Source organism: Biomphalaria glabrata, chromosome 18 (genome assembly GCF_947242115.1).
Source record: "Biomphalaria glabrata chromosome 18, xgBioGlab47.1, whole genome shotgun sequence".
NCBI classification, from domain to species: Eukaryota; Metazoa; Mollusca; class Gastropoda; family Planorbidae; genus Biomphalaria; species Biomphalaria glabrata.
This window is the reverse complement of record NC_074728.1, coordinates 19,587,571-19,600,558: the sequence shown is the minus strand read 5'-3', so window position 1 is coordinate 19,600,558 and position 12,988 is coordinate 19,587,571. Positions and strand designations below refer to the sequence as shown.

At 40.9% G+C, this 12,988-nt stretch overlaps 1 protein-coding gene across 1 annotated transcript in view; it reads right to left on the bottom strand.

The window, feature by feature from the left end:
* The window catches only part of LOC106065198 (uncharacterized), a 44,267-nt gene that overhangs the window by 11,029 nt on the left and 20,250 nt on the right, over window positions 1-12,988 (bottom strand). The window contains exons 11-16 of the mRNA XM_056017870.1: window positions 12,059-12,219; window positions 11,413-11,520; window positions 9,372-9,576; window positions 7,195-7,288; window positions 3,969-4,016; window positions 2,767-2,802 (exon numbers count right to left, since the gene is read on the bottom strand). Coding sequence (XP_055873845.1) covers window positions 2,767-2,802; window positions 3,969-4,016; window positions 7,195-7,288; window positions 9,372-9,576; window positions 11,413-11,520; window positions 12,059-12,219 — 652 coding nt within the window. The remainder of the gene's footprint in view (window positions 1-2,766; window positions 2,803-3,968; window positions 4,017-7,194; window positions 7,289-9,371; window positions 9,577-11,412; window positions 11,521-12,058; window positions 12,220-12,988) is intronic.

Genomic DNA, 12,988 nt, shown 5'->3' with positions numbered 1-12,988 from the left:
AGATAAGATAGATAAGATAGATAGATTGATAGATAGACATAAAGATAGATGGATAGATTGATAAGATAGATAGATTGACATAAAGATAGATAGATAGATTGATAAGATAGATAGATTGATAAGATAGATAGATTGATAGATAGACATAAAGATAGATAGATAGATAGATAGGATAAATAGATAGATAGATTGATAGATAGACATAAAGATAGATAGCCAACTCATACACTTTCGTTATGCTCTACATCAGTGGTCTCAAACACGTGGCCCGCGGGCCACATGTGACCCGCGAAACAATTTTGAGTGGCCCGCGGCCACGTCCGCGAATTCGAAAAAATTATATAAAATTTACTATGACCACATATAAGCCGTGAAATGATTTACAACTGCACAAATCAGTAAATGAGGTGTCCGTCTACTGCAAGCGAAGATTCTGTGAAGGCAAGCTTTGTTGTAAGCGAGATGATAGCAAAGGCATCACGACCATTCACTGAAGGCCAGTTTGTAAAAGAGTGTATGCTACAGGCGTGTGAAATTATCTGCCCCAAGAAAAAGAAACTCTTCGAAGGCATAAGTTTATCTGCGAACACAGCTGCAAGCAGGATCACCGAGTCAGCGACAAATGTTCAACAGCAACTGATTGCCGCTGCAAAAGACTTTGTAGCATATTCCATTGCACTGGACGAGTCTACTGGTGTAACAGACACCGCATACTGTATTCATTTGTGGGGTCGACGAAAACTTGAACATTGTTGAAGAGCTATTGGACGCTGTGAAAGGAACGACGACTGGACGCGACGTGTTTCAAGAACTGGAAGCTTGTATTGACAGGTGTGGGCTACAGTGGGAAAAAAACTTGTTTCAGTGGCTACGGACGGTGCACTAGCAATTTGTTTAGAGAAGGTTGGTGTTGTTGGATTAATGGTAGAGAAACGGTATCAGCTCAGCTTGGCGGGATATTTTGCAGCCATACACTGCAGTCTGCACCAAGAAGCACTCTGTGGCAAATGTCTACTAATGAAGAACGTGAAGGATGTTGTCGTGAATACGGTGAACTTCATACGTGCACTGGGTCTCAACTACAGACAGTTTGTGTCATCTCTAGCTGATTTAGAAACGGAAGTCAGATGGTTGAGTCGTGGAAAAGTGCTGCAGAGATTTTTTGAACTGAGATGGGAAATAGCATTGGTCATGGCAATGAAAGACGGAGACATACCTCAGCTCAGTGACCCAATGTTTTTGTCGGATCTTGCTTTTCTTACTGACATCACGCAACATCTCAATGCACTCAATTCACAACTACAGGGCGCAAAGCAGCTGATTACCGTGATGTTTGACCGCATCAAATCATTCAGATGCAAGCTGACTTTGTGGGCCACTCAGCTGGCATATGGAAACCTGGCTCATTTGTCTATTCTACAGAGCATTACGGTTGAACCACAGCGCCTGAAAGACTACGTAGACATCCTCTCCAGACTACTGGAAGATTTTGAACACCGCTTTCAGCAATTCACTGCTCTCGAAACACAGTTTTTCCTTGTTGCCACTCCGTTCGCAGTTAACGAGAAAAACGTTCCAGAGGAAGTCCTGCAGTGTGACACTGTTCTGAAGCAAAAATACGCTGATGTTGGTGTTCCAGATTTCTACCAGTTTCTTCCCAGAGAGAAGTTTCCAAACTTATTCTGCACAGATGCTAGAATTCTAGCGATGTTTGGGAGTACGTACGTTTGCGAATAGTTTTTTTTTTTTAGAATGAAGATTAACAAAACAACATTACGATCAAGACTGACTGATGAGCATCTAATAGCAACTTTGCGGCTTGCCACTACACGCGACTTCAGGCCTAATATCGATGGTCTGGTCTTTGCCAAACGCTCTCAGCTGAGTGGACAGAAACATGAGTGACGAGCCATCTGCAGTTGGCCTAGAAATTATAGTTGTTGTTTTTTGGGGGAACTACAGTTTCTGCTTTTTTATTAGTGACAGAGACAACGTCAACTTATTTTAGTAAACTAAACTGCCTGTAATAAACTACGCTAAATGTAATTAATAATTATTAAAACTTTGTTTTAGCATTTTACTGCAGTGACAGTAGTGTTCTTTAAAAAAATAAAACATTCTCTTTTTGTGGTGTGGCCCGCTGAATGGTTGTTACTTTCCACTGTGGCCCACATGCTGATATGAGTTTGAGACCCCTGCTCTACATAGAAAATGTGAACCAATAATTTGGCCAACTAGAGTATCTGATACTTTGAACTGAACTGTCCGACCTTTCTTTATCTCCTTTTTTTTTTCTCTCTCTCTCCCTTTTATATCTCTCTCATTCCTTCTCTCTCATTCCTTCTATCTCTCTCTCCGTCACTGTGTATCTGATACTTTGAACTGAACTGTCCGCTCTTTCTTTATCTCCTTTTTTTTCTCTCTCTCTCCCTTTTATATCTCTCTCATTCCTTCTCTCTCATTCCTTCTATCTCTCTCTCCGTCACTATCCTTCATTCTCTCCCCTTTTCTCTCAATCTGTACCGTTTTCATTTTATTATTTTTTTTTTCTAATCCTGCATTTTGTAAAGCTCTCTCATTTGATCTATAAACTTTGGACGGTCCACTCCTTTCTCGCTCACTTTTCTGCCCTCTCTCTTTTTCTTCTCTTCTCCTCTCTCTCTCTCTCTCTCTCTCTCTCTCTCCCTTTCTCTTGTTCTTCAATGGCAGCGCAATGGGAAAGAATATAGATCTACATGACATCAGTTCTGACACAAAAGCACTTACGTGGGGAATATTCGTTTACCATGGCATACATATCTCCTGAAATTAAACAAAAAAAAAAAGGTTACAAGATAGATTCAAACTCAGAATCCGCCCCCAAAGTGGTCCACCTAGGCAGGCAAAAAAATACTATTCTCAATATTGTTAGAAGCTATGATGTTCGAACTAACAACATTTAACAACCACAACTATGTCTACCTCCGCGAAAAAAGGAGAAAGTATTTAGGAATGGAAAATGCTGCTTATATTTTTAGACCTACTGACACCATGTAACCAAAGCTTAAGGATTACTTTTAGTAATAATATTATTACATTGTTAATTTGGATATATATATTCAATGAAGTGATTGTTATGAGCATTTTTATGTGACCGCGGAACATGGACCAATGAATTTTACAGAATGATTATCTAAATTTTTATTGATGTTTTTTTGGTGTACGGCCAGTCTCTTATTGGAGCCTTAAGGCAAGAGCCGTTCCCGGTTCGTTAAAGATCTAAGTGTGACTATTGCGACAGAATTTTATTGTGCATTATGAAACACTGCTAATTAATATAGCCGCTATTTAATTACAATGTCTAGGCTATGTGTGTAGCCGCTATTTAATTGCTATGTCTAGGTCATGTGTGTAGCCGCTATTTAATTGCAATGTCTAGGTCATGTGTGTAGCCGCTATTTAATTGCTATGTCTAGGTCATGAGTGTAGCCGCTATTTAATTGCAATGTCTAGGTCATGTGTGTAGCCGCTATTTAATTGCAATGTCTAGGTCATGTGTGTAGCCGCTATTTAATTGCTATGTCTAGGTCATGTGTGTAGCCGCTATTTAATTGCAATGTCTAGGTTATGTGTGTAGCCGCTATTTAATTGCAATGTCTAGGTCATGTGTGTAGCCGCTATTTAATTGCAATGTCTAGACCATTAGAGCTGGGTGGACTCAGAGGCGTCCAAAGATTCAGAAATTAAAAATCCCAGTCCACCAAGATACGAACCCGGGACCCGCGGCTCAGAAGCCAAGCGCTTTACCTCTCATTCACCGCGCCTCCTTGTTTGTCATTCTGTTAACATCCAGTTCTGGCGTTGTTCGGATGCAAGTCCATAGGAAGGCGGTTGTAGATAATTAGAAAGGGGAAATGTGTTACAGTGGATGCTGGCCTACTAAAATTTTACCGAAAAAAAAAAGGCCCACTAGGCTAGAAACGACTCACTATAAAAATGTCGCAAGTCCTCATCAGCCTTTCCGTCGTTATCCTCATCTGAGAATAAGGATTAAATGGACAAATCAAAAAGTGTAACGTTCAATAATAAAAAAAAAAGATACAGGAAACAAAAAAAAATATTAGCTCTATTTAGCGAATATAACTGCAATTATCTGGACAATTTTTAGATAAACCATAAAGAGGGGAGATAATTAGATAAATTCAGGGTCCATTAAAAATGTATTTTGCTTAGTTTGTGTTTCTACTCTTGGAATATTCTCTAGGTTATCGTGATCCCAATTTCTGATTCTAATGTATTTGAATTTAAGAAGTGGATTCCTGTTGAATAATGCCCAAACCACATATTTCCTGATACGCTGGATCATCGTGTGGTAATACCTGACCACTGTGGTCGAGAGGCCAAGTGCGCTTGAACTTGGCTTGGCTTGGCTAACTATGAAGGGGGTTCGGGGTTCGACACTCGACTTGAGCAGAGTTGTGTTTATTAAGAGCCTAAATGCAGCACGGAAAACCCTCTCCCAGGTTCACCCTCCACTAGTCCACAAATGAGATAGGATTATAGCGCTTTGAGAATGCTGTAACCATGAAAGTAGCGCTATATAAAAGCTATTATTATTATTATTATTAATGAGCCGACCAGAGACGTAGCATACGTGCCCCCTCATTTTTTTTTCTGAGCCTCGCTCTCTGTCGCCGTGACAGTTAGGGTGGGGTAACCCTAGTCAGACTTGTAGAAATAAAAGAGTTATTGTGCCATGACTTGTCATCAAGGGTTAGAGACTTGGTGTGCTTGCTTGGTGTTCCGCATGGTAGGGCGACGAAGAGAATTATATATATATATTCACATTTAACACATAATAGTAACGTCAGAAACAGTTGAATGCTATAAAACAGAGACACAAAACACGGACTACCATGAAAGACATGACACATTCTCATGACTTTATCCTCGTGTTTCCCAAAATATTCCTTTTAACGCAACACTTCTCCAATTCTTGGTATATAACAAAACACTTGGATTATTTTTTAGAGAGATTAATTCACGTAGTGGCTTACTAGTTAATTATTCCAGTTGTTCGTGGAACACATATTCAGGCGTCGTGGGACACGTATTCAGGTGTCGTGGGACACGTATTCAGGCGTCGTGGGACACGTATTCAGGCGTCGTGGGACACATATTCACGCGTCGTGGGACACGTATTCAGGCGTCGTGGGACACATATTCACGCGTCGTGGGACACGTATTCAGGCGTCGTGGGACACATATTAATGTGTCGTGGGACACGTATTCAGGCGTCGTGGGACACATATTCACGTGTCGTGGGACACGTATTCACGTGTCGTGGGACACGTATTCACGTGTCGTGGGACACATATTCACGTGTCGTGGGACACATATTCAGGCGTCGTGGGACACGTATTCAGGCGTCGTGGGACACATATTCACGTGTCGTGGGACACGTATTCAGGCGTCGTGGGACACGTATTCAGGCCTCGTGGGACACGTATTCAGGCCTCGTGGGACACATATTCAGGCGTCGTGGGACACATATTCACGTGTCGTGGGACACATATTCACGTGTCGTGGGACACGTATTCAGGCGTCGTGGGACACGTATTCAGGCCTCGTGGGACACATATTCAGGCGTCGTGGAACACGTATTCAGGCTTCGTGGGACACATATTCAGGCGTCGTGGGACACGTATTCAGGCGTCGTGGGACACGTATTCAGGCGTCGTGGGACACATATTCAGGCGTCGTGGGACACATATTCAGGCGTCGTGGGACACGTATTCAGGCCTCGTGGAACACATATTCAGGCCTCGTGGAACACATATTCAGGCCTCGTGGAGCACATATTCAGGCCTCGTGGGACACATATTCAGGCCTCGTGGGACACATATTCAGGCCTCGTGGGACACATATTCAGGCGTCGTGTGACACATATTCAGGCGTCGTGGGACACATATTCAGGCCTCGTGGGACACATATTCAGGCCTCGTGGGACACATATTCAGGCCTCGTGTGACACATATTCAGGCCTCGTGGGACACATATTCAGGCCTCGTGGGGCACATATTCAGGCCTCGTGGGACACATATTCAGGCGTCGTGTGACACATATTCAGGCGTCGTGGGACACATATTCAGGCCTCGTGGGACACATATTCAGGCCTCGTGGGACACATATTCAGGCTTTGTGGGACACATATTCAGGCGTCGTGAGACACATATTCAGGCGTCGTGAGACACATATTCAGGCGTCGTGGGACACATATTCAGGCCTCGTGGGACACATATTCAGGCCTCGTGGGACACATATTCAGGCGTAGTGGGACACATATTCAGGCGTCGTGAGACACATATTCAGGCCTCGTGGGACACATATTCAGGCCTCGTGGGACACATATTCAGGCCTCGTGGGACACATATTCAGGCCTCGTGGGACACATATTCAGGCGTCGTGGGACACTAGGGTATCGCGGAACACAGTTTGGGAAACACTTCCCTAATGGAACAGTAAGACACACTACACAGTAAGACACACTACACAGTTGCATATCAATAAGGGAGCGCGACATAACAGACAAAATGTAAAAAAAAAATGAAACCATGCCTGAATTTTAAAAACGTAGCCAGAAAGAGGGCCAAAGTGGTTGGTAAAACAAAAACAGACAACAAATAGTTAAATCACTTCCTTAAGATCACGCTCATCTTTCCGTGACGTTTTCACCGTGGTGTCCTGCATGGTTGGGCCACGAAGAGAATTATATATATAGATAACTACCTGCCAATAGGAACCAAAGCAGGAATACTATCTAAACCACTCGCAGCTTGAACTAATAGATGGGATTAACTTAATTTTCATAGCCTTAGATTTCATGCCAAAGTTTTCATTTAATGGCTCGCTAAAAAATTTTCCTATTTCCGACCCCTAAAAAAAAAAGTTTGCCCATTGCTGGAGTTTAAATTTATCACACAAGTTTGAGTAACAAAACATTTCAAAAGATTAAAAACATGTTTGTATTTTAAATAATACGGTCACGGCATGGCCTAAATTGTGCCGTTGTGCCATAAAAAAAATAAAATCGTATTCTAAATCCATTTTGCATAATGCAAAGATTCTTAATACAAAGATTCCTAATACAAGGATTCCTAATACAAGGATTCCAAATACAAATTCCTATTGTAGAATGTAGAATGAGAAGCGAACCCATCTTATCGCCGAACTCCTCATCCACTGATCCGTCGCAATCGTTGTCAATCAGGTCACCAATCTTCATGGATCCCATACTGTTACTGCATGTCTGAAACGAGAAGCGTCACACATTGGTATTCTGGTGACTGTTCGCCTATCGGACATTGCAGATCCTATCACTGGTCTGGAGAAAGAAAATCGTATGGAGAGCTCCCTGATGTGGAAACCACTGCGCGGTTCACCTCAGATATTGGTCTAGTCATCTAAACGCGCCAACATAAAGATGAGAACGAGAAAGAAGAAGAAGAACTGGTCTGGAGAAATTTGAGCAGCTGGCAGCAGGCGGCCTCTGAAGAGGGTTGCGAGACATACACCTGTGACTCAAAGAAGAGACCTTTGCCTAAGACAGGTACAGACGAGAAGAAAAAATCTTCGATAGATATTTTGAGGACAATTGCTTTGTCTATATTAGAATTGGTAGCTAAAGGGTTTGCGTTGTCAGGTCACAAGCTGAACTCATCATTGATCTTCAAAATCGTAGACAGCGCGTTAAAATAGGCAGACGAGTATGTATATAGAGATATGTAAGTAGGTAGGCAGGTGGTTGTTAACAGAGATATAGGTATATTGGTAGAAAGTAGCTAGGTAGATATATTGATAGACAGGTGGGTAGGCAGGTAGAAGGTGGAAAGATAGGTAGGTGTCACAGACTCGTCTGAGACTCGTTGTGACATGAAATGATTTTGTAGTCACTTTATGATCTCTAGCTTTTTGCACGGAAAAATTATCGGTCTGTAGCTGACCACATGGTAAGAAGTCATTAGTCGCAATGTTCTTGAACTGTATGGATGTTTTATGTAGTAGGTTCAGTAAGTATTACCAGTTGTGTACTTAGTATATTTCATTGGATATAAGTCAATTTGCGAAATATAATATGTAATTCTTTATGGCTGGGTTTGCCAGTAAATCATTATTTTATATCTAATAAATGAGACGTCTGCTATCAGTGTATTAATTTTTGAATCTGCATGTTCGTTGTTATAGACTCTAGTAATTACTGATAAACAATTGACACTTTAATAAACGCCAGAGGGGGTATTGAATAAATATAAGATTCCAGAGCATCTATGGACTTACAGGAGGTAATCTAGGTATGTTGTTAATGGCTAGGTAGTTATATAGCTAGGTACTTAGGGAGGTAGGCATACAGTAGCTAGACAATTAGATAGATAGGATTTTAGATAGTTAATGGCCAAGTATGCATATTAGATAGGCAGGTAGTGAGTAGTTAGGTAAATAGATAGATAAATAGGTATGTAGTGGCTGGAAGAATATGCAGGCAATAAATGAAAAAGCATACATATAGGTAGACAATTAATAGCTTGGTAGACAAATCCATACATTGGTAGGTAGATTGGCAGGTAGATAGGTAGTAAGCACATAATAAACGGTTAGATAGACATATAGATAGAAAGGTAGTAAGTAGCTAGGTAAATGTATAGATTGATAGGTAGCCTAGGTTGTTGCTGGAAAGATAGGTAGGTAGGTAGGTAGTGACAGGACCGGTCCTAACAATAGCGGGGCCCTATGCGAAACTGATTGCGCGGGGCCCAGTCTGTGTGGAAATAAGGATAATAAGTAAAAATTAAGATTTTATATTAGAAAAAAAAATTCGACTTTACTAAGTACAAAATTGCGATCAAATTAACTTTACTTTACGAGCCTTGCAACCTATGGCAGATATATATGCCAGTAACTATAAAAGTAAATAAAGTATTGTAGCTTCCAATTAAGGTGAAAATTCGCCCGATTATTACATTTTATTACATGAAAGCTGACAATGCCTTTTTTCTTTCATCGCGTGTAGGATTGGCGTTTTCCGCAATGAATGACACCCACAAATGACAATTTTGTTAATTTTTCATGCGATTTTTTGTGAGTTTTTAGGAGATTTTAATAAATTCATGATATTTCCAGGAATTTTTCGTATATATTTTGCAATTTAATAATTACACCTAGAATTAGCGCGGGGCCTATGAAAGCGCGGGCCCACTGCGACCGATAAGGTTCCAGTTGCCTAAGACCGGCCCTGGGTAGTGAAACGCTAAGCAGACATAGAGAGACATGTAGTAAATAGCTAGGCAGACATATAGATACATTGATAGGTAGGTAGTAGCTAGGTCAACACTTACCGCTAGATTGATATTGGACGAGATGAAGCCCACGTTGTGCATGTACGTGGCGGTCGCACCGACTCCGTAAAGAAAGCAGCCAAACCTGGAGATGTTGGACAGAACTAGGAAGTTCTCATTCTTCTGGACACTGAACGGCACGACGACCCAGATCCCTTGATAGTTGCTGTGTTCAATGATCGTCACATGGTCCTGAAGTAAGCGACTGGTTCAACAAACAAAAAATTTAACTAAATACGATCAAACATTTTTGTTTCTATTACAAAGCATATAACAACTAGAGCAGCGGTTCTCAACCTTTTAAGCTCGGCGACCCCTCTTTACATACCAACACTCTGCCGCGACCCCCCCCCCCCCCGCTCAGACACACAGCAATAGAAGAATAGACAAAACTATTCATTTTTTCGATGGTCTCTGGCGACCCCTGGCAAATCGTCAAGGGGGTCGCGACCCACAGGTTGAAAACCACTGAACTAGAGGGATCGTGTCTCCAATTGGAATATTTTAAAATTGGCCAATATTTACACATGTTTACAGTATCTACGCTCGGAAAAGACAAAATTCCTAAAGACATCCTATATACTGAGCTTGCGGAATTAGTCAGACGCAAGGGCCGCCTAAGACTAACCTATAGAGATGTCTGCAAGTGAGATCTGAGACAGACGTCAATGAAATTACGGGTGGAAATAGCCCAAGATCAGACTGTATGGAGACAGATTGTGCGTGCTGGTACAAACCTCTCCGAGAACAAAAGAAACGAAGCTACCTGAATGATGAGAAAGTAAGTGAAAGCAGCCCTAAAACAGATGCATACACACGCGCAAACTGTGGCAAGCTTTGCTGCTCAGAATTGATATGTTTAGTCGCACCATATTCTGCCTGGAGGCATAGTGGCTGAGCGGTAAAGCGCTTGGCTTCTGAACCAGGGGTCCTGGGTTCGAATCCTTGTGAAAAAAAAATTGAATTTCGAAATTCGAGATATTTCAGCAATTCTGAGTGCACCCAGTTCTAATGGCTACTAGACATTAGTTGGGGGGGGGGGGAGTAAAGGCAGCTGGTCGTTGTACTGGCCACATGACACCCTCGTTAACTGTAGGCCACAAAAAACAGGTGACCTTTACATCATCTGCCCTATAAATCACAATGTTTGAAAATGGAAATTTTACTAGATTCTCCCCCGTCTTCAGATGAAACCAAACTAGAGACTCATCTGTTCGCATCAACTGTGGAGACAGAAGGGGCTGTATTACTTGTCTATCTGGTTGAAATAGTGAACAAGTTATTTCTCCAACTTTTCATGTGCACTTGTATTCTTCTTAGAAAAGTATAGATCTTTAGTTATCAAAGTTTAGAAATAATGCAAACCATTTATTGAATTAAAAAAGAATGGACTATTAATCACAGAACTAAATAGTCACTAAAATCTATAAAATCAAATCATTTCCTGATAGTTTCCATTAAGATAATGTATCGAAAATCCTAGATCGAGGTCTGTTGATTTTAATCATTCAATGTACATTTACATTAATTAATTGTCTAGAGTCTAGATCTTTCTAGATTACGCATCTAAAAATTACAAAATATTAATTAATGCTCTTATTTCGATGTTCATTTACTAGATCTAGATGTAAACATTAAATTAAAAGTTACATAGATTAGGATTTAATAAACAACATCTTTACTTCTTATTACTATACAAAAAAAACGCCTTATTTCAGAAGTTTTTCATGACATTTTTGTGCAGTTTTTGAAATATTTGTGTCCTGTCTAGGTATAATATATGCCTGTGGTCTATATTTATTTTGCAAGTGTTAATTTTGAAAATTTTTAATTTGTTTTTGTTTCAGCGCACCTGTAGGTTCTTCTTTCATCTCTAAGCTCCTCTTTATACCCACTGCTCCCCATTTTGCCCAGCTCCCACTATCGCCCCATTTGACTAACAGCGCCCCCCCAATTTCATGAAATCGCTCGGGGGAGGGGCGCTAGTATCCCGGTTGAAGACCACTGGTCTAGAACTATGCAGAACTGTGGTAGTACCTACGTGGGAAAGTTGTCGGCTGCAAACATCGTGTGAATTTGTCGCAGACCAACCTCTACTCTCTGTCTTACTATCAAGGTCAGGTAGTGAGACATTGTAACATCTGGCACCCTGGAGAAATCAGATTAGTGCATCTCTCTTTACTTTTATTTGTCAATTTCGGCAAGAAATAGTTATTTTTTCTGTTTTTTACAAAGATCATATCAACTCTGTCTACTGTACTTACATGATGACCTTAATATCATCTGCCCTATACTTACTGTACTTACATGATGACCTTGTCATCATCTGCCCTATACTTACTGTACTTACATGATGACCTTGGAATCATCTTACCTATACTTACTGTACTTACATGATGACCTTGTCATCATCTGCCCTATACTTACTTTACTTACATGATGACCTTGACATCATCTGCCCTATATTTACTTTACTTACATGATGACCTTGACATCATCTGTCCTATACTTACTTTACTTAAACAATGACCTTGACATCATTTGCCCTATAATTAATTGCATGATGACCTTGATATCATCTGCCCATACTCACTTTACTTACATGATGACCTTGGCATCATCTGCCCTATACTTATTTACTTACATGATGACCTTGACATCATCTGCTCTATACTTACTTTACTTACATGACGGCATATATGAAGTAGTACAGCTGGCATGGAATGACCACCAGCATGCTGGGACCTCCGTTATCTGTCGGTAATCCATTTTGAAGGCAGCTCGAGTTCTGGAAATACACCACTTGGCAGGCTACATCACACTCAAGCCAGGCAAACTGTCCCGGTATCTGAAATCGCAGTTCAAAATATATATGTTTAATAATTTTGTTTTTTTTTGATACATTGGCACAATTTATGCCATGTCGTGCCCATAATCCCTCATGGGTTACTCCCTCTTTATAGCTCAAGTGCTAAACGTTCAAGTACTATGTTATTAAAAATAATTCCATGCACAACTCAAGTAGTAAACATTTTCATAGTGTAATAAAGAAATCTGTTGTAAATATGTATATATTATAGATTCTATATTATAGCTTTTATATAGCGCTACTTTCATGCTTATAGCATGATCAGAGCGCTTTTGGTCCAATCTCATTTGTGGACCAGTTGGGGGGGGGGGGGAGGGGGTATCTAGGAGTTGGTTTTCCATGCTGCCTTTAGGCGCTCAGTAAACACAACTCTGCCCGAGTTGGGTGTTGAACCTCGAGCCCACTTCTAGATAGCCACGCCAATATTTACAATAGTTTGCCCAATCTCAACTCAAATTGTAGTGGTCAACCCACCTCCCGGATAAAGCCGAGTATCTTCCCAGGGTCAACATTATCCAAAAGTGCTTTTAAGTTGTCTGCTCCAAAATATTTCCCTCCAATACCCTGGTATCTGCGTCAGTCAAGGAGGATATGTCCCATGGTGTGATAAGAGTCACAGTACTCACACATTGGGGGGTCTCCTTTCTCTATAGCACAAAGGAGTGTGTTATGTACGTGGGGTCAATTCTATTTATAGTAATAGCAGTTAAAAAAAAAACGACTGTAACACGAAGCAACGTTTAAATAA